At 36.2% G+C, this 26,436-nt stretch overlaps 1 protein-coding gene across 7 annotated transcripts in view; it reads left to right on the top strand.

Moving 5' to 3' along the window:
• The window catches only part of Tle4 (TLE family member 4, transcriptional corepressor), a 133,633-nt gene that overhangs the window by 50,781 nt on the left and 56,416 nt on the right, over positions 1–26,436 (top strand). For 5 of the 7 annotated variants that reach the window (XM_013116700.3, XM_013116713.3, XM_005063783.4 and 2 more), the window contains 2 exons: positions 16,492–16,696; positions 18,559–18,575. In XM_013116700.3, coding sequence (XP_012972154.1) covers positions 16,492–16,696; positions 18,559–18,575 — 222 coding nt within the window. The remainder of the gene's footprint in view (positions 1–16,491; positions 16,697–18,558; positions 18,576–26,436) is intronic. The other 2 variants (XM_013116705.3, XM_005063782.4) reach the window with 1 other exon arrangement.

Raw genomic sequence — 26,436 nt, forward strand, 5'->3', positions numbered from 1 at the left:
GAAAACAGTTTACCCTTTTAACAAAAGCCAAAACATTTTACATATCCAAGAAAAGTTTTCCATTTCTTTATGTTCAATAACAGGCCATCAAAGCTCTTGTTGATTTGTTCTGCTGTTATCCTGTATTGAACATGACTATTCCACACTATGGAAACTCTTTCATGTGCCCATCTCATTCCATTAACATTTTTCTAGATGTTGCTGCTAAAATGTGTGCCATGATTTGAGGGTGCAAGATTAGGAAGACTTGCTTTTCTCTGGTGCTTTGTAAAAATGTATCCTTCAAGGGGATCCAGCAGGCTAGCATTCAGTTGTCCACCATAACTGTAGAATTAAGAACACCACTCTTTTTTCCATTCCCTTTCCCTACACACCAGTACCTGATTAGAATGGATTAAATGGTCCAGCAGCCATAGCAGTCCTTATTTATTTATTTATTTATTTTTTTGTTTTTTTGGTTTTTTCGAGACAGGGTTTCTCTGTATTGTTTTGGAGGCTGTCCTGGAACTCACTCGGTAGACCAGGCTTGGTCTCGAACTCACAGAGATCCACCTGCCTCTGCCTCCCGAGTGCTGGGATTAAAGGCGTGCGCCACCACCACCGGGCTGTGCTAGCCCTTCTTTTACTAGAGTCTCTATTACCCTCAGGATTTGGCTTCATAGGCATCAGTTTATGAAGGATCTTTATCATGTGGGGAGGTTATTGAGGTTACATGTTATAATTGTGGCTTCTTTCTCAATGTCAAGGCTATGTGTAAACCATCTTTACAAGCTCAGTGTTTACAGCTTGTTACTCTAAAAATCTAAGCAAACCTTATGGCCAGTCATCTTGTTTTCCTCTTAGCCTTTACCATTGTTCCTTTCTTATTGTTTATAATGCTAAATTAACTTTAAAATGAACTATAAAATAGATTTCTGTTTTCTCAGGGGTAACTATTTCAACTTGGTTACTGTTTTCACTGAATAGTATGTCTGGAGCTTAAAGGCTTTGAAAACTAAGAATTCTTGAACCTTTGTATTTGTAACCCCTTTCATCGAAGACATTTCAGTGCAGCTCTGGATACATAGACATATAAAGCATTTGCTGATAATAAATCATAAAGAAATTTATTATAAAATAGTTCTTTGTATATGTATATTATATGTATGTATATATATAGCTTTACCAATTAGTAAGAAGAAAGCAAATTAGCATACTGAGATAAATATGACTATTTTTACATAAGGAATTACTAGCTGAATATTTGATAAAGATGTAGGGCAGATCAGAGTTTTTAGAATTGATTCAGATTCTGATTTTATAGTCCTCAGTGCTCACACAGCCTCACTTCATATAAATACCAGAATAAACTGAGCAGCACATGGGGACTTTTAGAAACTGTTGGGAAGTTTGTCCTGATTCCAAGTTAGAGTTCACTTTGATTATTTGTGAACTCAATTCAGCAATTCTAACTAATTTTAAAATCAAGCATTCTAATATAGTGCAATCCAAAGATATTCTCTATAAAGAATAATAGGAAAATATAGGTGCTTGATGTGTTTAAAACCAAGGCTCACTACAATTCCATGCCATCATATGTGTGAGTACTGCCAGAAGAACCTTGGGTTCATAGTGCATTTTAATTTTTGGTTATTGTATTTAGAAACATTTACTGTTGTCATTTGTTTTCTTGGTCTCCATCCATGGTTTAAGAAGCTTGGATATGAGTTATGCTATGGGAAAGGCCACTGTGCAGCTAACCCTGGGCCTTTTGTACTTATAGGGCCCTGTTTATATGTACTCACAGAGCTGTGATATTTAAAACCAAGCAGTTTTGCATCAAGTCTCTCTTTATGTCAATTCCCTGCTCCCTTTTTCCCTTGGAGAATGGAGCTGCTGTATTGAGTGATGTAGTCATAATTCAATCTTTGTGCTGCAGTTTGCTGGGACTCTTAAGAGGCTGTGATTTCCCTTCTCTCATAACAAAGACTCTCATACATTTAAATAATTTTCAGCTCAATTTTCACTTCAAAGGTCACAAAATTTCTAGATTAGAGGTATGATTTCTGATTTTTTTACTTATGTATATTTAATTAATTTCTATTAGAAAGCTCTTCTGGAAAGAATTTCTAGAAGCTAGCCAATTTGTCTCTCCCAAACTGTTGCTAACCTGAAGTACTTCTTTATTCTTCTATTTAAGTAGGAACTTTCTTCCCCTGCTTGCATCACTAACTACACACAGCTCACTTTTAAGTGAACACAGTGTTAACCAGAGTTGTATGATGTGTCTAGATGGGGTAACTGATGAAACTTAAGGCTGCTTGGAATTCCACTGGGAGAAAGGCTACCAGATTTGCTAAGCTGAGTTTGGCAAGCTGTGGCTGGACTAGGTTCACTATTACACAGAGAAGGGAGGCTTGCTTAAATTGACTTGGAAGTTGGCAGTTCAGATTTTTTACTTCTTTATTATGTGTTTTCTTTTCTTTTTTTTTATACTCCCTTTTCTTTAAAGACTTCTCAGTGGCATTTCTCCATGCAACATCAATAGCTACCATTCAGAGGCCTTATTTCTTGTGGGCTCAGCCTGTTTTTTTATCCCTCAAAAGGTGAGAGGGCAGAACAAACATAGGTTCTAAGGCAGACATACCAACCTGAACAGGCATCTAAAATGCTAATATAATTGTGTATGGCTCTTACGACGTAGGAAAAGTTGTGAGGACTTTTTAATGTGTATACTCAAGTTCCCTTTACCTGAAAGTACAAGTGTGGTCATCAGTGCTGCCTTTGTGAAAAGGGTAGAACTCTTCAGTGAATAGTGAGAATAAGTCAGTTACCACATATTCCTGTTTGTTAATTCAGCAATTGTTCTGGTACCTTCACATCACCTTGTTCAGTATTTTCATTTTCAATATTTTAAAATCTTTCTTGATGTGCTTTGAAGTGAATCTTCATATTATACTTAGTTTTGGTAGTTGTAAGTTTTCTGGTTTTATATTTTACTGCACAACTCTATGTTATCATAGTTTAAAATTTTAAATTTTTAAATTATTTTTAAAGATATTTTTAATTTTAAGGCTTTTAAAACTTTATGTATATGAAGCATTTTGCCTGCTTCTATGTCTGTTGTACCACATCTATGTATGGTGCCCACCAAGGTTAGAAGAGAACATCAGATCCCCTTGGGTTGCAGTTATGAATGATAGTGAGCCATCATACAGATGCTGGGAATTGAACCCGGGTCCTCTGCAAGAGTAACAAGTGCTCTTAACCAGTAACCAGTTCTCCAGCCTCACATATTTTAATTTCAGTAAGAATTGCTTGGTAGACTATTAAAGAAAAATAGAAGACAGAGGGAGACTGTAAACATCAATGAGTATAGATGGAGGTTTCTGTCCTGTAGCCAGTTCAGTCCCAAATACACACACAGAGGCTTATATTAATTATAAATTGTTTGGCCTATTGTTCAGGCATATTACTAACAACCTCTTACAACATAAATTAACCCTTAATTCTTACCTATGTTTAACCACATCGCTTGCTACCTTTTCTCAGGAAGGCATCCTCATCTTGCTTCCTCTATATCTGGCTGGCAACTGCATCTCTGCCTTTCCTCTTCTAAGAATTCCCTTAGTCTGGAATCAGGGTTTTTACTAAACCAATACAATTGACAAATATTTACAGTAAACAAAAGCATTATCCCACATCAAATGAGAATTATGGATACACATGTTCTTTTTATGTTTGTAGATAGTTTTAGATACCTAGAATTAAGAGTTCAGAAATATATGCCTATTACTGATGTTTGATATTAGTCCTATTTAGTGCAAGTATATGAATTTTGTAGAGCTGCTCCCACAGTGAAGGAGAAAGTTCTCCATCCTTTGTTTTTTTTTTTTAAGACAGCTTCTTTCTCTATTACAATGTCCGTCGTCCCTGCCCCCCCCAATAAATTTGTGGGAACAAGTTCTCCTTCCTTTTTTATTTATTTTTTTGGTTTTTACAAGACAAGGTTTCTCTGTATTGTTTTGGAGGCTGTCGGTTCAGCCTGGCCTCGAACTCACAGAGATCTGCCTGCCTCTGCCTCCCGAGTGCTGGGATTAAAGGCGTGCGCCACCACCGGCCAGCCCCTTTTTTATTTTTAAAGACAGATTTTTTTTTCCCTTTATGCAGCCCTCTGGAATAAAGTTATTTTGTCTCAAAGTGAGCTTGATGGAGAATGTACTGTATGTGGAGTTGTTATTTGGCCTTTTGGAAGCCTTTTCCTTAAACATAAGACCTTTGAGACTTGGCCATGTAGTTGCCGTTGTCAGTAGTAGGTCCTGTGTACTGCTAAATGATATTCCATTGTTAGTGTAGGCAATCAGTAAATGCTCATAGTACTGTTGTACACATTTTGAAATATGTCAGAAACTCTTCCAGCATGAGCAAGCCACCAGATGCTGTCTGGCTCTGCTTTTGCGACTCTTAAAGTCTAGAGTCGCTTAGCCAATCTTCCAGCTCGGTGATTCTTCCTTCAGCCCTACCGAGTCTTCTGTTGAAACCTGTTGTTGAATTTGCCAATTCACTTATTGTATTCTTTATTTCTAGTTTTTTTTAAAGATTTTTTTCATTTCACATTTCAATCCCAGCTCCCTCTCCTTCCCCTCCTCCCTTACCCCTCATCAGTTCCCCTCAGTCCCCCAGCTGATCCCCACTCTGTTTCCCAGGGAGGGTAAATCCTCCCTGGGGGAACTCCAGAGTCTGTCATTTCATTCAGGGCAGGGCCTAGGCCCTCCCCCAAGAGTCCAGGATGAGAGAACATCCCTCATTGTGAGATGGGCACCCAAAATCCATTTGTATACCAGGGATAAATACTGATCTACTACCTAAGGCCCCACAGATTGTCTAGGCCTCCTCACTAACATCCACATCTACATTCAGGGGGTCTGGATCAGTCCCATGCTGGCCTCCTAGCCATGAGTCTGGGTTCCAAGAGCTCCCCCTTGTACAAGTCAGCTGTTTCAGCTGTTTAAAACAGCCCAGTCTTGACCCCTTTGCTCATCAGTCCTCCCTCTTTGCCGCTGGGTTCCAGGAGTTCAGTTCAGTGATTAGCTTGGGTGTCTGCCTCTGCTGCCATCAGTCACTGGATGAGGTTCTGTTTCCCAGACTCTCTGACAGTGGGATTGTAGGCTGCTAGCATTCCCCTGATCCATGTCTAAAATCTATATATGAGTGAGTACATGCTCTGTTTGTCTTTTTGTGACTGGGTTACCTTACTCAGGATGGTTTCTTTTAGTGCCATCCATTTGCCTGCAAATTTCAAGATTCCATTGTTTTCTTCCACGGATTAGTACTCCATTGTGTAAATGTACCTTATTTTCTCTATAGTTGAGGGGCATCTAGGCTGTTTCCAGGATCTAGCTATTACAAATAATGCTGCTATGAACATAGTGGAACAGACATCCTTGTTGTATGAATGCACATCTTTTGGGTATATGCCTAAGAGTGGAATTGCTAGGTCTTGTGGTAGACTGATTCCCATTTTCCTGAGGAATCTCCATACTGATTTCCAAAGTGGCTCTATGAGTTGGCACTCCCACCAGCAGTGGAGGAGTGTTCCCCTTTCTCCACATCCTCTCCAGCATAAACTGGCATTGGTATTTTTGATTTTAGCCATTCTGACAGGAGTGTGATGGTATCTCAGAGTTGTTTTGATTTGCATTTCCCTGGTGGCTAGGGATGTGAGGACTTTCTTAAGTGTCTCTCAGCCATTTTAGCCTCCTCTATTGAAAATTCTCTATTTTGTTCTGTACCCCACATTTTGATTGAATCCTTTGGCATTTTGGAGACTTGCTTCTTGAGTTCTTTGTAAATTTTGGAGTTCAGCCCTCTGTCGGATGTGGGGTTAGTGAATATCTTTTCCCATTCTGTGGGCTGCCTTTTTGTCTTGTTGACTGTGTCCTTTGCGTTACAGAAGCTTCTTAGCTTCAGGAGGGCCCATTTATTGTCTATCTCAGTGTCTGTGCTACTGGTTTTATTATGTTCAGGAAGTGTTCTCCTTTCTTCAAACCTTCATTCAGATGGCCTGCCTCAGGAAGGGCCTTCCTGGCTGCCACCAGCACCCCCCTTTATAATGGATGTGTCATCCCCTCTATTCTCTGAGCCATTCACCTCTTTTATTTTCTTCATAGCACTTAGCATTGCTTTGTGTGTCACTTTCTCTTCTTGTTTACTTTCTAGCCAAGGTCCAAAACATTGAGAAGTTCATTATTTAATAAATGTTTGTAAGATAAAGATTAAGCACTATTTTTCAAAAGTATATAAAAGCTCATAATATTGTTTAGTAAATGTATAAACAAGTACTATGTTTTGAACTGTTAGTTTTTTTTTTTCCCCGTGGTAGAGATGAAATGTAGACTAATAGAAAATATGCAAATCCCAGTGTCAGATGACCTTAGTAATGTCATTTAGGCTTTCTTTTCTGAGTTCAAGGCTGGAGTTGATAGCCAATAATTTGTCTAATTGAACTTTATAGTCCTATTTTTATGATTGTGGAATTTTCATTTTAAAATTTAGGGTTCTTTTATGTTGGTAATTTCTCTAGATTCATTATGTTTCTAGGCTTTTATTCTTTACCTCAAAAAACAGTGACTGTAAGAAGACCATATGTTTGCTAGATATTTGTTTTGTTTCAGATACTATATTAAGCATTTATATGTGTTTTGTTTAATTTTTACATCGGCCCTATGTAGAAATAATCTCATTAACTTTACAATAATGGATCACAACTTAGTTGAGAAGTAACATCTGTAAGGAGGAAGTGACTGAGATGAGATCTCTACTTCTGCCTTTGTCAGAATGCTCTCATCATTTATTTGTTCTCTTGACTATTCTCCCTTGTTTTACAATGAGAACATATTATCTTTAGGTTCAAATACAGTATTAGAGTTTGCTCAGGCCTTATTGTTGGGAGGAAAGTTGAATTAGTGCACATGCTTACTGGCTATAGCCTGAATTAACTGATTTGTATCATTTTCATAGATTGGTTGCATTATCATGTTTCATAGCATGCTTCTTCTTATCTGTTGATGTTACTCTTACATATAAGAGTCAAAAGTTGTAATAAATAAGAGAAGATAAGTGTTTCTTGTTTTTAGAAAAAAAGTCTCATAATGCAACAAAAATCAAATATGAAACAGTAAAATATTACCGTGCTTTGGTGTTGTACACCTTTAATCCCAGCTCTCAGGAGGCAGAGGCAGGTGGATCTCTGTGAGTTCGAGGCCAGTCTGGCCCACAGAGCGACTTCTAGGACAGCCTCCAAAACAATACAGAGAAACCCTGTTTCACCCCCCCCAAAATAGTAAAATGTTTTGATATATATGTATACAGAATGTATGTCTCTGGAAGTTCAAGGGGATGTTGCATAATTGTTATTCAAAACTTTCTCATCAGAAGTTTGCAATGAATTTGTTGCTAAATATTCTTTAGGGATTTAAAGCAGAAGAGATTATTAAGTACTGCTGATAGCTAATTGTAGTCAGTTGGCAGTGGCTGAGGGAGGAAGACAAGAGGTCAGTCAGGGAAAGATCGAGTTAGAGTTCACATTTTAATGTCTTTGTGTTTTGAATAGTTCTTCCTTTAAAGTTTTTTCCTTGTTTCATTGTAAACTTATTCTTTTTCTGTGCTCCATTTATATGCCTTATGTCTATATATTGCTTATGAGTAGCAAATATTTTGTGAGATAGAGTAAGACACAAATTTTAAAAATTTGTTGACCTAATAGGAGTTAGACCTATCTGTCCATCCTCTTAAAAATTAAGATGAAGTTTGAGACCAGTGCGGTCTACAAGACCTAGTTCCATGACAGCCTCCAAAGCCATAGAGGAACCCTGTCTCGAAAAACAAACAAACAAAAAAACCAACAACAGCAACAACAAAAAAATTAAAATGAATCATTGTTGAAAACTTTTAAAAGTTTGTTGTGTTTCTTACTTTTTTTTTCTTAGTGGAGTTATAAAACGGGAGAAACTATCTTGGCCCAGATTTGTGTTCTGAACAGCAAGGCAGTGCCACTCAGGTGCCAAAGCAAAGTGGTAGTCGTATCTTCTTTTTTTTTTTTTTTTTAATTTCCCCAGGGTTTTTCTGAGTTTATTCAAAGCAATTTGTAGATACAGCTCTGCACAAATTTCATACCCAGGAGAAGAAACTAGTGAGAGTAAACAGAACAAACACCCTATCAGCTTAAGTTAGTTGTCACTTATATTGTAAACTGGGTAGTTGTTTTGAGGTATCTTAACAGCTTGCTAGAATGATCAAGAGCAAAGATAAATGATGATTCTCCCTTGTAGATGGGTTCCATCTTGTACAATGAAGGCTGACATTTTAGATGCCTTGTCAGTCTTCCTTACAGATAGGTAGGCACATGACTTATCCAAGTTAATGAGGTATAAATAAGTGCATTTTCTTCTTTGAGAAAGATATTCTTTTTCTCTCCAATGAAGAATATGTCTTTCTTCTTCTTATGAGAAATAGTAATAATATTTAGACCTCTTTCATTGTTTATTCTGTAACTTGTATATTTACATTTTAATGTCATGTGACTATATATAAAATAGTGGAAACAGCCTGAACATCTAGTAACTATTGATCACTTAAGAGAACACTACCATATTTAGGTAATGGCAAAGCACCTAGCAATTAACAACTAAGCAGTATCACTCAGAGATATACAATACAATGTTCTTGATATATACTACATAGAAAAAGGACAGCACACTGAACTAAAAGATAGTTGGATGTTTTCATTTAAAAATGCTTTCGTATGTATTGTAAATATCTACCGATACTAGTGTTTTCTTTGGCTAGTAGGATCATTCTTGACTTTTAATTTCTTGCTATTCTCTATCTCTTCATTTCACATGTAACATTTCTAATTGAAAAAAAAAAAGACAAAATTCTATTCCTTTTTTCTTCTGACCTATATATAAATGGTTTGATCTGCCTGGCTATGTGAGACCCAATTTTACAAGGTATCCTGAGTTCCCTTAAGTTATTCTTAAAACCCTTCTCACATAACCATGTCTTTGGAATTGTCTTTTTAAAAGATATCATTTCCTCTTTTTTTTTTTTTTTTTTTTTTGCGCACTGCCACAGCTCTTATCCAAGCTTCACTCTGTTTTGGTTTGAGCTACTGAATTCTTTCTAGCTATTTCCTGCTGCTCATCCTTGTTTTCATTTATTCTCTGCATAGTATTCTGAACTTGAAAAAAATTAAATACTTTTGTATTCTGTGTTAAAATAGGCTTTTAAGGCTATACTTAGGTAAGGTTTATTTTTCAGCCAAAAATCTAGTTGGTTTTTAACTGGTAACAGGACCATGAGCATCTCTTGGTCATGTGTTACAAACTCCTTCCCCCAGATGCTCATGAGGCAGTGAGCCAGGTGGTGATTTGTCACTTGTGCTTTCATTCCTGTGTGCACATGCACATATGTACTTCTTCAAGTATTGACCATCAGAAAAGTGAGGTAGCCATGGTATTTCCCTATTAATACTTATGTATCTTTTGTGGACAAAGGTGTCTTCTGGTGTTGGATCACTGCAATTATGTATCTTTTGTGGACAAAGGTGTCTTCTGGTGTTGGATCACTGCAACTAACATATTCCTTTCTCATTTTCTGGAAGGTGTCATTTAAGGAACAAAATGCTTTTTATTTTGACTGATTAAAAATATTACCACTCCCTTTCTCATACTTTGAGCTTCCTGTGACCCATTTTAAGAAATCTTATATCTTACTTACCATCATATTTGTCCAACTGTCCATGTGTTGTAGAACTTTTGTTAGTACTTTTTTTTGTAGTGTTTCTCTCCAATTCAGGGTTCGTATATAACCACCTTTTCATATGCCTTCATTCTTATTGACTCTGAAATAGTTCCCGTACCACTTTGTTGTATATTTTGTTTACATTTTAAAAATTCTATACTAGCCTTGTGAAAACTTCCATATTCTGGATTTGTTTGATTGTTTCTTTTTTTTCTCTCTCTCTCTCCAAGATTAAAGTCAGGCTAGGTTTTTTGTTTTGAAGTGGGAATACTACAACAGTGATGTTATGTATTTCTAATTATATTTTGGTCAAGCCAAGTAATCTATGGAGTGATTTCTTGACACCAAATGAACTGTTTTCTAACAACTTTGTACCCATAGTTGTATTGTATGCTCTGCATTAATTCAGAATGAAGAAGTAATTTCCTTTTAGATTAATATCCTTTGAAAAAGAGCCTCCCTCCTGTGGTGTCTTGTCATAGTAGTATGAAAGTAACTGATACACTATCTCTTCGTGTGTGTGTGTGTGTGTGTGTGTGTGTGTGTGTGTGTGTGTTTTGAGCAACGGTAGATACCCTTTTCCATTAACAATAGCAGGTGTATTATAATACTCACAACCACTTTGGTAAATGTTATGAATGTCCCCCTGTCACACAAGAAATGGGCTTGGAAACATCAAGCGACTGTTTCTTGTTCATAGATGGTGAGGATTACAACTGACTGGCTCAGGTGACAGTCCATTTTAATGCTTCTTGAATATTGTCCAGGACCTGCATTCTTAAGTTTCACCCAACCCTAAAGATAGGAGATGAGTTAACAGTAATTTCTGCATTAAAACGGTTTTTTCACAAGCCAGATAGTACCTACATTACCTCTGTCCTAAGAGTGCTGCTTCATAGCATGGTGCCTCTTTTGGCCCCTTAAAGTCTACTTTGGCTTGTCTTTCTTTGTATAGTTTCTTCCAGCAGGATTAGAACATGCTCTGTGGCTGACTGGTAGAAGGATGCTTGCTTGTGTGCTTCAGAACCATTCAGCTCTGAGTTTGAGAGGCTGGGAGCCATTCTCTAGTCATTGGCACTAGAATGTCTGCATTTCCACTTGTTTTCTCTGCTTACCAAGGAAGGACTTGTGAGTATTAAACAAAAACAAAAGAACAACAATGTGTTATAATCCTTTATAGCTGTTTCATTGTCCTTCTGATATTATTTGTCTGGATAGATTTCTTTCTAGCAAACTAGCAAAGTCTTTTTTTAAGAACTAAGATAGCAAGGGGTAAAGGTGGGGAAAGCAAAATATGGCCACTAAGTGTGCTTATTGCTTTCAGGATTCTATTGTTTCTAATGAAGATGCATGGCGTTAGAGAGCTTGCTGTTGAGACTTTGGTAGGCATGAAGGGTGGAATCATGAGCAAGAAAGCCTGCCTGGCTAGGTTGGGAATGGGCAGAATTCCATGGCAGCTGTTCTACCCTTGTCAGCTCTGGCTTTGTCTAGTCAGGCCCTGGTGTTCAAGTTTTGGGAACATTTGATTTAAAAATTTTCTCTTTCTTACTAGTACATAGACAACATTTCAAAAGATATTTCCTATAAAGTCGATTTCTACCCTTCTTTCCAAACTTGAGATTATAAAGAAATAATTATTTGTTAAGGAATAACCAGTAAAGTGCAATGAGCAGAATTAAGTTTGTGTCTTCTACCTTGCTTCTAGGTATTTTTAGTCTTAATTACTGGTTGCTTTCAGAATTAAATTATCTGGATGGAGTATTTACTTGCCTGAGTTTAAACTTTGTTTATTCCTTAAAGGGAATGATTCCTGTTAGAAATGAAGCAGAAGTAATTTATTTTTTATTGTTGAGATGATTTACTCTTTTACAGTTTTACCCCCCATCATAGTCTGTTCCATCATCTCCTTTTATCCCCTTCCACCTCCCAATAAATCCCCCCTTTTCATGTCTTTTTTTTTGTTCTTATTATATTTTAGTGAAATAGGGCATATAAACAATACCAAATGCCAAAAATACCAATGAAAAGAATTTTTAAAGATATTTTTGTCTCTTGAGTTTATGGTAGAAAATTGATTTATTGTTAAAATGATCCTACAGTTCATATTCTCTTACCTTTTTATTTTGATTTGGGGGGTTGGGTTAATTCTTCTAAAGGTAACTTAAAAAAAAAACTTGGCAGTTTGTATTGTCCGGGGTGGTAATTTATCTTGATTTATTTTAAAAACAAATCTATGTGAGTATTCTGTATATGCATTTCCTTCCTGTGGTCTTGTAAAATGGGATTTCATCTATTTTATGGGAGGATAAAGTAGGAACCCTTGCAGGAAAATGCTTTGCAGTAAGCACAGAGAGGAGAGGGGCGTGGACTCAGTATATTCAAGGAAGTCATAGGTAATACTCTGGACTCAGGATGGTCAAAGCAGTCATAGGTAATATTCTGCTTTCTGCAGAAACCTTCCTTCTTCCATGGATTCTGCTTTGTTTAGAAGGAGGCATAATACAGATTCTTTTAAAAATTTATTCTAGCTGTCATTTGATATTTAATCCATTAAAATTATTTTTAAACGAAAGTGTTGGAGTTAAGTTTAACTGTTGTTGGCTTAATGGATTTTATTTAAAGAAGATGGTGTCTAATGCTAACTCTAGTTCTAGATAGTTCCTAAGGTAACAACTTAGAAAGAAACAGACAGTGGCTACTAAAGACAAAAGGGAGCCTGTTATATTGCTGTAAACATCAATGGTAAAAATCAACTGGAATATTTCAGTATCTGAAATATTTACATTTTGATGACATGTTGAATAGAATTTTTTTGATACATAGCATTTTATATTTTTAAACCACTTGAAAAATTATTGCATTATGGAGAATACCATGTTTTTTATTGTTTAGACATTTTATAGGAATAAGTGACTTGTGATATGAGTTTATGGCGACCTTTTTCATTTTCTTTTCTCCTTTAATTCTATTCAAAGCATATGCTATTAAACAATAGAATCATAATTCGTTGTTAGCATTCCTGACATCTTTAAAGGCTTTATAAATAAGAAAGACTTAAAACTTCTTTAAATGTGATAGGATAGCATGGTTTCAATTCTGCAACAGAGAGGGTGCATTGGTATATATATGATGTTAATGTTAGTAGAAAATAGGCAAGAGTAGATGGGAATTCCATATGTTCAGTAGTAACAATATAAGCTTTAAACATACAGTTATATGACGTTGGTTTAAGGAAAGTTTGGTGGTAGTTCTGTTTAAAACATTTGAAATTTATACTAAAATTTAAAAGTTCAACAATAAAAAGTAAATGCATAGTTTTCATGTGGAGAGGTACCAAGCTTTTTTGTTTTGTTTTTGTTTTTTGAGACAGGGTTTTCTCTGTAGCTTTGGAGGCTGTCCTTGAACTAGCTCTTGTAGACCAGGCTGGTCTTTAACCCACAGAGATCCACCTGCCTGTCTCCCAAGTGCTGTGTTTAAAGGCATGTGCCACCACTGCCTGGCCAAGCTTTTAAGTTTCATCATTATACTGTGAATCTTGCTCATTTTAGATTGTAGCTATTCTTAGATTGTACCAAATGAAAAATATAGTAGAAACAGCTAACTTTTAAATTTCTTTTGACTGTATTTTATATTTTGAATTTTGGTCATTAGGAGAAAATAAAGTCAATCAATTTGCTATAAGAGGTGCTGACCTTAGTTGATAATCTCTTTGATACATACTAAGAATAAAAAATATCTAGTATTTTGAGATTTTAAAGAAAATAGTACTGTTCATACAAAATAGTTCTGTTCATTAAGTTATTGCAAATGTTAGCATATATAGCTACATTGGCTATCCCTATACAAATCCCTTTCATTTTCTTGGTTTATTGAGTGTTACTTAAATGATTTTTATCTTCAAGTGCCATCAGAATTCAGAGGCAGTGTTATAGTATAGTACTTTGAATCAGATGGATTGAGTGTAATGGGTGAGGTATCCCTTCACAAGGACTTTAGAATAGGATGAGGAGGATTTAAATATACAGAGACAAATTATTGAGTGCACATATGTGTTGATACTAGTAACAATACAGAGGTTTAGCATACTCATTCAATTGATCAAGTTAGTATTTCAGGTAAAGTTTTGTGGATGTTGCAGTATATAATTAAACTGATTTTAGCTTTATGGAAGATCTTCAATTCTAGGAATTTTGAACTGTTTTTATTTGGGGAGGATATTGTTTTCAAAACCAAAGAATAGCTTTCAAAGGGGCATTTTATTAGAGTAGTATCAGACTTTTTTTTCTGTACTGTATTGGGGTGACTCTTCTTCCTTGAAGGTTCACATAAAAGAGCAAGGGGAGATAAGGCCCCTGTTTGAGCTAGTCTGAGGGAGAGTAGACCAAATTTGGGACCCAAGAAGCTTACTCTGGCTCTCATGCATAACAGACAGAGTGGGATATATTTTCTGTCTGGTTCTGGTTGAATGGATAAATAAGTCAGTTAATACCTTTTTTTGGTTTTGTCTTATCTCATCTTTATTATCCTCTGAAAGAAAAGAACAAAACACTGGAATTACCAAAGGTATTCATTTAGATTGAGATTTTCTTTTTATCATATATAATGACATAAATATTATTCATTGTATCAGATAATGCGTGAATGCTTCTGTGTCTAATGGTTTTGTGTCATACAGAGACTGGAACAGTCAAAGAAGTAGTTGCTTGCCAGTTGAGCTCAGAAAGATAAGCAGCCTAAACTCTACATATAAATTATTAGTAGAACTTAGAGGAAAAAGAGAATTGGAACACTTTGTCAGTAAATTGAATTAAATTTTAAAGTAAACAACCTGTATTTACTTAAATTCATCGTGTATATACTTTTCTACATGTTTAGAAAATATATTTTTTTCTTGCATACTTTTGTTCACAACTAAGTAGCAGTATTTATAGAATTGTGAAGATGATTCGAATCAGTCAAATGAGGAACCATATAATTTTTGTATGCGCTTTTAATTGAAATAGAATTATATCATCACTTTCTCCTATCCTTGCAGCCCCTCCCAGCTACCTTCTCTTGACCTCCTCCCATACTCTTCCACTTCCAAAATGATAGCCTCTTATTATTGTTGTTATACCTACATGTATACATATATATGCATACACACAACATACTGAGTTTACTTTTGTTGCTCATGTATATATGCTTCCAAGGCTATCAATTCTGCATTGATCAAACCAATTAGGGGTTGATGCTCCTAGGAAGGAAACATCTGATTTAAAAACTGCAGTTAAGAACAGCCTGTAGATACATGGACTATGAGGTTATATTGATGGAGCATCTGCGTGCTGCTCTCATTTTCCATTTCATGTGTGGATATATTCTCCTTAGTTGTTTCAACTTTTGCTTGCTTTATGTTAAATGTGTAAGCCAGCTGGAGAAAAGAACTGATAGTCTCACACAGGAAGGCACATAGGAGAGGAGGGCAAAGTAATTTAAAGAGAAAAAAAATTCACCTTTTTCTTTGAGATACCTTAAAAAGCCATTTGAAGTTTCTTCTTAAAGAATAATTCTTGAAAATTATTTTGTCAAATCTTGCTAAGAAAGAAAATTATAGGCCTCTTTGGCTATTATAGATTTATCTAAAAATGACTTATTTAAAGCAGTAATAATATTTAGTAACGACATATGTTAGTCTCAGGACTGCCCAGCAATTGTTCTGATAGAATTTTGTTAGCTGGATTTGAGTTGAAGAGTTTCCTATTTCAGGGTATATTTAACTCAACATCCTCTGTTGTTTCCTCCTCCTCTTTCCCATTCAGCAGAGGCAGCAAACCTGTCCACAGTAGCTCCTGTAGGCAGGCTTGATTCAGTCTCTGCTGAGGTCAAGCACTTCCATCCCAACCTCTTAAGGGCTTTCTCTATGTGTTGCCACTGTGCTGGTAAAAATGACTTTAAACTCTTGTCAGCGTAGTTACTGGTGCATGCATCACAGTCCCACTCAAATAAACCTGTCACAACACAAAGTCAGCTGCTAGAGAAGAGTACAAGGGCAGGCCTCTAGCTTTTCATTCGAGCATCGCTAAACGTGCACAGAGTGCCCAATTATTTCAGCATTATTGAGCAAGCCTACAGGAGAACCCAAGCCTTGCTACATTGGATTTTCTTTAGTAATTTGCTCAAGTGCCACTGAGGACACTCAAAGGGCTTAAAAAACTGTGGCTACAACCAGCTTCCTTTTCTGGATTGTTAATTCAGGTTTTCTCTTTCAAATTAACTCTCCCTGCATGCTGTGCAGTGATTCTGGGACAACTGTTTAGCACTCATTTTCTAGATTTTCAGCTTTCTTGTTCAACATGACTGCTTTAACGGTTATTCACATATACATTTTGATTAGAAATACATGATAGCTAGACCTTTGCCTTTTGTTCTAGAACAAAATAATACAGAGATGTTGTTAAAGAACATCTTTTAAAAGTTATTTAACCAGTTTTACAATTTTAAAAACTTAGATTGTTTACCCTACATGTTTATTAAAAATTTTTGGAAATAACACATCAATTAGGTATCTCTTCCTTCCCCTGCCTCTCACCTGATTTTAAAAACAATACATGATGAGGGTTACTCCTTCTTAAGTGCAATATTGTTTTCACAATCTATTTGTACTTCCTGTTTTTCTTGTGGGGTATAAAAGGGGCAAATTCAATATCTGCGTCTGATTTTTCACAGCAGCAACAACTCCAAGCTCAGCATTTATCACATGGACACGGTCTGCCTGTGCCTCTGACACCACACCCTTCAGGGCTTCAGCCCCCAGCCATTCCACCCATTGGTAGCAGTGCAGGACTTCTGGCCCTCTCCAGTGCACTAGGAGGTCAATCTCACCTCCCAATTAAGGATGAGAAAAAGCACCATGATAATGATCACCAAAGAGGTAAGTGATCATTTGGGTATCAGTGTGGCATTATCTAGATTATAGATGACATTATTGATTCTGTCTCTGAATTTTGTTTCTTTTTCTTGTGTCTTAAAAAAAAAAGGATTTCTAACAGAAGGCAGATTAGTCATTAGAAATATCATTCCCTAGTGTTGCCCAGAAGGCAAAGAACTGTTTCCATCCTCCTCCTACCCAAGCTCTTCTAGGGATGGAACCCAGGGACCTTACCTATGCTAGGCTAGGTTCTACCACTGAGCTAAATTTCTAGCTCTCTAGATTGTTACCTTTGCTTCTTTATTTCCTAAGTCTAAATTAGTAGCGAAATCCAGTTTTAATGACATGAGCATTGATAGTCATCTTTGACTAGACTGCTTGGGAGAAACTTAAGTTTTTAAAAGGTTACTTGATATTTGACCAGTTCAATTATCTGTAAATTAGATCAACCTACAAGCATAGTAAGAAAAATTCCAGTTGTCTTATTGAAATGATGCAATTCAAACTGCCAAAATTTGTTGTTTTAAATACCTCTTTTGCTCATTGCTGTTCAAAAGCATGAGATTACTGATTTTTTTTTTCAAATAGTAACTTTCGTAATTTTAAAAAGCAGCTCCAGGGAGAAAGATGCCATGCAGCAGAGCAAGAGGAGGGGACTTTGTTATTAAGGGAAACAAATTGTAAAAAGGGAAAAGGAGAGGGAAGTGTGGTGCAGGCAGAGAGGGAGAGAGATGGGAGTTGGGCAGGGTCTTCTTAAAAGGGAACATACTGAATAGGCAGCAGCTGAGGGCACATCCTGTCAGAACTCCAAAGGCAGGCCGGTAAAATGCCTAAATACTAACAATAACCATTTAGGAGTTCAGTTCTATTTTCTCATGGATGGCCTTCTTTATCCTCTAAGGAAGGTGATGGTACAGAGGCGCTTTAATATTCCTATATGTTTGTTCACTGCTTACTCGTTGCAGAATATCTGTTTTCACTGTGAAGATGTATCTTTGCCAAGGTAACTTCTGATTGGTTTAATGAAGAGCTGAATGGCCAATAGCTAGTCAGGATTTTTCGGGGCAGCAAGGATGTAGGGAAAAAGAAGACAGAGATGTCAGGAAACACAGAGCAAGCAGGATGGGCATTACAGAGATGAGGAAATAAAGTCGTGAGACAGAAAGTAAATTAATAGAAATGGGGGTTCAATTTATGTTATAAGAGCCAATTAGGAACAAGCCTAACCTATCTGTTGAACTTTAATGATTAATAAGTCACCCTGTCATTATTGGGGAGCTGATGGTCCTGGCAAAAAATTCAACTACACTTACTGATAATTTTTAATAGTTAACCACAAAGATGAAAAACATTTCTTCCACCATTCCTTTATGATAATTTATTTAGCACAGGGATGCTTTATTTGTTTGAAAGGGTGTGACTTGTAATAAAAAAAAAGGTTCTATCTACTGCTGTTTCAATGTCATTAACAGAGTTACAATCGGGCAAATTGTCCTTATTACATAAGCACAAATTCCCCTTCTCTGATGCTAGAAATACTGTAATGTTTGTTTTGGAGTTATCTTAATGCCATGATACAGAGTTGACTCATGATTATAAACTCTTTTATAAGTGGAAAAGTCAATAAGGTACATAAATAAGAATGGCTAACTTTGGTTCAGTTGAAATTGTGTCAAAGGTGAACCCGTTATTTGTGAATCTTGTAGAATAGTATTAATAATTAACTTTACAGCAAAGGTGACATCTGTTCAATTTATTATTTAGTAGGGTCAGGATTGATAGCTATGATTTTACGTAAACTAACTAGCACTTTTCTTTTTTCTTGCCGCCCTTGTCTGCTTGTCTTGCTGCTATTCTGTCTACAGACAGAGACTCCATCAAGGTAGGACTCAAAATTCAGATACAAGAATAGTTTAAAGAGATTCTAAGTGATGGGAATATGTCTAATAATGGATCTTTGAGATTTAGAAAGTAATATGGATAGCATTTACCAAATTATGATAATCTTATGTGTGTAGTTATTTTTAACAATGTTATATTTTTCTGAGGATCGGATTTGTAGAACAGGGTTGAGTCACAAACTAGATTACATTGTTTGTATTAATATCTTGCTATGTTAAAAAAGTAATTGCTTTAAGATAATGCAATAAAGTAAACGTATTAATTAATAAGATACATATTTATCTTAGAAAACAATTCTATCTACAAAGTTCTTCATTAAATCATCAGGCATCTGTTTGGGCTGGATGCATACATCAATGGGAGGGCTTGTGCTTGGTGTATGTGAGGCCATAGGTTTATGCTCAACATGAAGGATGAGACAAACTGTCCATAAGAATATTTCTGTTCACCAGAGACATTGCATTTTCTGTTTGTAATACTTAGGTTTTAGTGTGGTGATTTGTTCTCTAAAGATTTTATTCTGTCTTAGCTGCCTTATATTTGTCTTTATATGCAACTTTTAGAAAAGGACAGAAAGTGTTTAGGGCCTCCTTTGTGTATACTTGTCTTATGATGTAATATCAGAATGAAATAGGCTAAGGCCTTTTGAATTTCATAGTATGCAAATAAAACATAAGCTGTCATGTTGGAAATGAATAAACTATGAAAGTGCTTCCATCACCTTTGGGTCAGGCACAGTGGAAATATACCATGTGTATACCCAATTGTGTAGTGCATGTCACTGTATTACTTATCCATTACAGCTAGCTCAGAGTATGGATATTGTCACTTTGTCTTTTTGAGTTTTAAGTAATTAAATGTTGTGAACCCTGGGTTAGTTAGACCCTCTGCAGGTTTTTTTGTTGTTTGGGGTTTTTGTTTGTTTGTTTGTTTTGTGAACTATATCCAAAACTAAAGCCATTCCCAGACACAGTTCCTTGCTTTCACTCTTTTTTTTTTAAATTAAAATTGTTTTCAAGTACTGTAAATTCAGTATTGGGTATATGCATTTTACCCTTCTAGAATCTTTGAATCTGAAAGGGCACCTGCATTCCTAAACAACTGTCAGCTACTAAAAATATACACATCAAATTTTAATTATATATTTGCAGTTGTACAGTTTGTTGTATACTATTCACATCAGTATCAAAATTTAAAAAAAACTTAAGAGTGTAAGTACATGTTCTCCACTTGTATTTTAGAAGTAATAAGTAAATAAGACAGTTAGGATTGGCTGATAGGAGCTCTAAGGAAGCCTGTCTGAGACTATACCATAAACATTCCCTTGCTGTTCATGATGAATACATACTTTCAGACAGGTTGGTGGACAAAACAAAAGACCTCTCTCCAGCCCCACTCAGAAAACATTGTGAAAATGTTTATACACTAGTGTATACTTTATGCCAGTTACATTTTATAGTCCCTTATAACAAAGAGTAGGGTATATTTTTAAACCATCTGTAATCATTCCGAGTGAGCCTGGAAGTGTCAGAATAGCTAGAAGCCAGGGCAAGTACCATGAAAATAAGTTGATGGTTTTGCTCTGATTTATTATGAATGGCAGCTACAATTGCATACCGGAAGTGTGCTGTGTCTGGTCTGGGATTGTCCTGCAGGCTTACAAGGTGAAATAGTTGGCTAATTTTCTTACATGTTTCCTGTGATGCTCAAAGAAGCAGTTGCCTGTTCCATTGCGCATCCTTACCCTCTGGTTAAGAGGGGATTTTTGTGGTTCTTGGCTGGTTATGTGACTAGGGGTGGTTTGTAGCAGCCTGTGATCCCATTGTCTGCTGGTTCCGCTAGTATGAAATAATTCATCCATATACAATAATTCTCCCTAACATTTAACAGGTAATGAATGTGACATAAATTTTCTTCTGGATTTAGAATTTTCCCTTCCCTCTTCTAATGTGCAAACAGGCAGCTCTTGAACTCTAAATAATAAGTGATTTTGGCCATCTGTCAAATGGGAATTTCAATACAAATTTAAATTAATGGTGCCTGAAAATTTTTATAGCTTCTCTAAAAGCCTGTAATGTGCAGAAAAATCAGAATCTGCTGGTAGTAATTAGTGTTGCATGTAATGAAGATGTGGGCAGTATTACACAGCTTCATTGTAACATTTTGATATGGTACCAAAATTTTGATTTATATAAAGTTGTGGATGTGTTTAATTGTGAGAGACTCTTAAAAATGTTTTCTTGATGCTACTGATTATTAAACAGGGCAGATTTCTGAACAGCTTATGAAGCAGATGCTTAGTCTCACTGTAAAGATCCACATAATGTAGGTGCTTGTCCTTGAGAAGCCAAGTAACGCAGAGAAATCACTTACTAAATTTGTTAGGGTTTTCTCTCCTTTTCCTTTCTCCTCTCCAAAGTTCTGTCCCACTAAATCACATGCTGTTGGCTTTATTGATCTAGTTTTCTGTAGCTCCAGTAGCCAAGTTCATTCTTAAGCCCGTTATTTGCAGACTTCCATCTGAAGTTTTTTGACACTGATAGAGAATGTAAATATGGATCTAAAGGAGAAAGCACTGTAGGGAGTCCTAGAATCAATTTACTTGGTGATGAGAAACTAAAACATTGTGTACAGTAGTACTGTTGAAATAAGGGGCCGTAGCACCTGCCACCTTCCTTATTTGTCTTGGCTATCTGCAATAGTAAGCCCCACATGTGAGGTCTGACAATGGTAAGAAATTCACACCATTAATGTACTCTTACCCTTAGTAGTGCAGGCAGTTCCGAAGACCCCCAAACTAAATCCTTATCTCTGATTTCTAAATAGAGTAGTTCATCATCTCCCATTCCATTTCTCCCCATTACCTTCCAATGCCTTACCCACAGGAAAAGAATAAATAAAATAAATAATACCTCCCAGTTCCTGAGGTATCCCAGTTGCTCTAAGCCATTCAGCTCTTTATCACTCCAGTTTTCATCTGACTGAAGTGTGTTTAATAGCTTGGAGCAACAATCACCAAACTCCTAAACTTAGTAGGAACATAAGGCTGAGAAATTCCTCTTCCTACGACCCCCTATACCCAGTGTCTACATGATCCTAATACTCCAGCAAGATAGCAGGCACCAGAGTTAAGGTCAACTGCAACAGATAAACACAGTTACCAAATGTTAATCAGCTCCATGATTTCTTCCATATACTATTATTGAGCAGATTTTCATTAACACCATTTTATTTATGTAAAAAATCCTCTTGTGATTTATCTTGAAGATGGCACTCTTCAGTCAGGATTTGACTTTTTTTGTGTGTTAAATATAGCTGAAGTGCAAACTTTTTTCTAAGTGGTAAAGATTTTGTTTTTGTTATTTTGTCAAAATAATCTTCCACCAAATACTGCATGTCTTCATAGAAAATGACCATTCTCCGTGAGTTTTACATTGTCCTCCGTATGCATTTGAAATGCTGAATGCAGTATTTGACTGTATTCTTACAAAGTAATAAGTACAGATGTTGCACTTAATTTTAAAGATTTGCATATTTTTCACACTAAATAGCACATTGTGTTTTATATCCTATGAGAATTACTTGCTTTTGCTTAAAGGCTTTTATGGTGATCTTCTTTTTGTTGTGTGTAAGGCAATGCCTGTTTATTCTGTTTCATCTGTATGTTAGTGCTTATTCTGCACAGATGACTAAAACATCATATGTTTCTGTTTACTTTCCAGTTAGTCACTGTTGGCAGTTAAGGTTTATCACAGGAAAATTAGAATAAGGTTGTTTTTATTTTCATACTGAAGTGTATGATTCAGACCAGGAGAGCACTGTTGCCTCATTAGCTGGATATTTCAGGTGAGAGTGGGTTTAGAGTAGAGTGATTACTTCTATTTGCCACTGACTTTGCACATTTAGAGTTAATGGCCAAAGTTCTGCTGTAAGATCTGTAGCCAGCATATCCCTACAATGTTTCCCCCGTCCCTTAAGCACACCTATTTTGTCTGTCTCAAAGGACTATCTGTTTAAAAAGGCATGTGTTTTGAACATGTTTAGCTCTTTGAAACATCCCATGTGTGAGAGAAAGCACTAGAGGAAATGGCCTGGAGAGGGTGTAACCATGTGCCTCAGGCAGTTTGTTCTGTATATCACTATAGGGATATTAGACTTTTGTGGAAAGCATGGTAGGGCCATTGCATTATTATAGACTTTAGAAAGATACACTGTTTTTCTTAAAGGCATAAATAAAAAAAATGGAAAGTGAAATTTGAGAGGGAGGGATAGAAAGCACCAATAAAACACACTTTAAAGAGTAGCTAAAAAAAACCAGACAAGTAAAACAGTAGTAAGCTTGTGTTAAGAAAGTTTTCCCTTAGTACTAAGTAGTCAGTAATCTGAGGAAAGCTGTCTGAATAGGAAATGTGATATGGCTGTCTGGTTTGGTCACTCACAAAAGTTGGTTTTCCAAACCTAGAAAAAAAACTTGATGGTGGGATCCCCAGAGTCCCCAGTTAACTTTTTTGATGTCTTTGAAGACACCTCTGTCTTGCACATTTAGGTAGCTTAGGTGTCATTTACAATAGCTGTGCTCATCCTATCGCATACCTGAGGAAAGACTTAGTATGGTGAGTATTTATGATTTATTAAAACTTGCCTGAGGATTCAGAAAGGAAAGTCAGCCACAAACTAAAAAGGTCAGGCAATAGTGATACACACATTTAATCCCAGCAGCCATAGAGCTAGGAGGTGGTGGCACACACCTTTAATCCTGGGACTCAGGATTAAGAGGTAGATGGATCTCCATTAGTTTAAGGCCACACTGAGCACAAGAAATATATCCCGTCCTAAAGAGAAACAGCTCACACAACAATGATCTCAGCACCTGGGACCACATCCCAGGATTCATTAAGAGATATTTAAGACAGGAACAGGGTTTCAGAGCTGGCATTCATTCTCCAGCCACGTTGAATATAGGAAAGCATTCAGTCTCAGGATTCTCTCCAGCCACACTGAGGAGAGGCAGCAGTTTGAGACTTGGTGAAGAGCTAGTGGATCGGCATTTTCAGTCTGAGCTAGAGGTAAGAGATAGTCGCTGGCTGCTTCGCTTTTCTGATCTTCAGCTTGAAGCTTAAACCCCAATAACTGTCTCTGGGTCTTTTATTTGTTGTGTTGTGAAGGTCCTACCCAAGGTCACATTGTCAGTGCCATCCTCAAAGGAAAGCTCTTTAGGTGATTTACTCTTATCCTTTTGTGTTAAAAATTAGAAACATACTGCAAAGTACAAAGAATAACACAAAGAAACCCATCCATGAAACCTGTATGAGGTGTAGCATTTAGCCATGTTTTTATGTAGTTCTTTTCCTTTACTGAAGTATCTTGAAGTAAATTATAGATAACATGCACTTCCTCCTTATCTCATTTGGGAAAAGGTATGCATCATCTAAATAATGATTTTTTTTAAAAAATTGTTTTGTTTTTATGTGTGTTTGTGGGTTGGATATGCACATGACCCCCTGTAGGACAGAAAAGGCATCAGATTCCCTGGAGCTAGAGTATAGATGGCTGTGAACTACCTGATGTGGCTCTGGAATGGAACTCTTGGTCAGTGCTCTTAATTGAGCCATCTCTACTCGATTGAACATAACTAAAAAGCTTTTTGTTCCTTAAAAATAGCTATTTAATATTTTTAATACATAGCTATTCTGTGAGTATTCACAAAACTTATTTTCTTGAAATGTGATCCAAATAGGAGTCATTATTCTTCTTTTGTTGTGGAAACTTTTAGCCCTTTCTTCATCTAAAGGATTTCCCTTTTATGTTTTTTCCTAATGACACTCTATAATTCTTTTCTCTTTTTTTTTAGATTGCTTATTTCACGTGTATGTGTAAGTGACTGAGTTTATGTGTGTGTGCCACATTAATGGCGCCTGGTGCCCACAACAGCCAGAAGAGGCATCAGATCCTCTGGAACTAGATTTACAGGCAGTTGTAAACCACCTATTGTGGGTGCTGGAACCAAACCCAGACCCTCTAAGGATAGTAAGCACTTTTAACTGCTGTGCAGTCTCTTCATGCCCACAGGTTTAGCCCAGGCTGTTCTTGAACTCATGATCCTCCTGTCCCTACTCTTCAATATATCTTATAATTTTTCACCACTACAACTAGCTACATTTGTTTATATAGTGTGTACATGCACATGTGTGTTCCACGATACCAGAGGTTAATTTTTAAGTGTCTGTTTTCACCTATGTGGTTCCCAGGAATTAAACCTAGTGATCATTAGGCTTAGTGACAAGTGCCTTTATGTTCTGATCAATTGGCTTTAATGCCCTTTTCAAACCAAGCTTTGATTTTTTTTCTCTCGTATTTTCTCACAATTTAGATTCTTTTTTCTCAATACTCTAAAAATTTAGTGGAGGGAAAACTTTGTAGTGTTACAAGTGTATATTAAAAATATACTTTAAGAACCTATGTTAACCAATACTTCATTTAGACAACAGATTTACATTTCCAGTACATCATTGTGTATATGTAAAAGACACAAATAGAACTCTATTTATTAATGATTAGTATTGTTTTCCCCCCAATTTTAGTGTATGTGCTGCTCAAGTGAACCCAAACTTAGACTCATTTTGTTTTATGTAAAATTTACTTCTTTGTACATCAATATGTACATGCAAATAATACACATTATTCTTGTGTCCTTCTCTTATCATAAGTTATATTTAAAACCACAAAGAAATACTTGGAAACATCTAAAACGTGAGCTAATTTACAGGAAGCCAAAGCCAGGTTCTTGAATAGAGACACCCTTCTTTAGTGGTAGGTAATCTGTGTGTCAGTCAGTGTACAATCATTTAGCCTCCTGGATCTTGTCTATAACTCTAGGTATCTTAGCCATTTGGAATGTTATTCTTTTGGGGGTTGCTTGGTATATATATATATATGGATGATTTGAAGCAGTGCTTTCTATTTTCCAACATATAATAATAAGTTGAAATATTTTAGCATTGTTGTTGCTTTTTAGCTCTTTTAAAGGCATTTTATCATGTGTTTTATTGTTAACAGTTACCTTATCAAGGAACCATCAGGAACTTTTGTTCTATTGGTTTATGATGCACTAATTTGTGCAGTATTAATTGATCTCTGCCTCCAGGCATGTAAGCTGTGTGAAATGTAACAGGTGCCCTAATTCCAGAAAATGTGTTGTAATTGTTTGTTTGTGGAACAGATGAATGAATGTCTTTAGGGCACAGTTGGTCCTCAGGTGGTGAGCATGAGTGGATTAATGATGTGACGGGGGAGTCACGCTTGTTTTGCTGCACTTGCTTCTACTGGTTGCTGAAGCAGAACAAATATTAATTAACAGGGTAGGCTGACTGTCAGATCTGCCTTCCCTAGCTGATTTTGTAAAGGTGGTTTAAATTCTTTCCCTCTTTAAACCAACTGTTACTAGACATTTTCATCTTGATGCTTATTATCTCTAATTTTCTTAATTAGAATGCATTTCATCTCTTGGAAAAATATTATACAGTAAATTTATATTTAACATTTAAAAATATTTCAGAGGAGCCCAAGATTGAAGTGTTACAGTTGGCACTTGAATTTCAGAAGCATACATAATTTTTCTGTTTCTCAAAGTATACATAATTTTTTCCAAAAAAAATATTCCTAGGGATTGTTCACCACTTTTTTTGTGTGTGTTTTTAAAATACTTATCCATTTTGGGATGGAGGGAACAAAAAAAAATCATGCAGAAGGAAACTTAGTGCTTGCCTCTCTATTGAACTTCTGCAGTATTTACCTCTGCATAATCTTGCATATTTTGGTCTGTGGTGTGGTGTGAAATAATT

The sequence above is a fragment of the Mesocricetus auratus genome, unplaced genomic scaffold (assembly GCF_017639785.1).
Source record: "Mesocricetus auratus isolate SY011 unplaced genomic scaffold, BCM_Maur_2.0 Super-Scaffold_4256, whole genome shotgun sequence".
Lineage (NCBI taxonomy): Eukaryota > Metazoa > Chordata > Mammalia > Rodentia > Cricetidae > Mesocricetus > Mesocricetus auratus.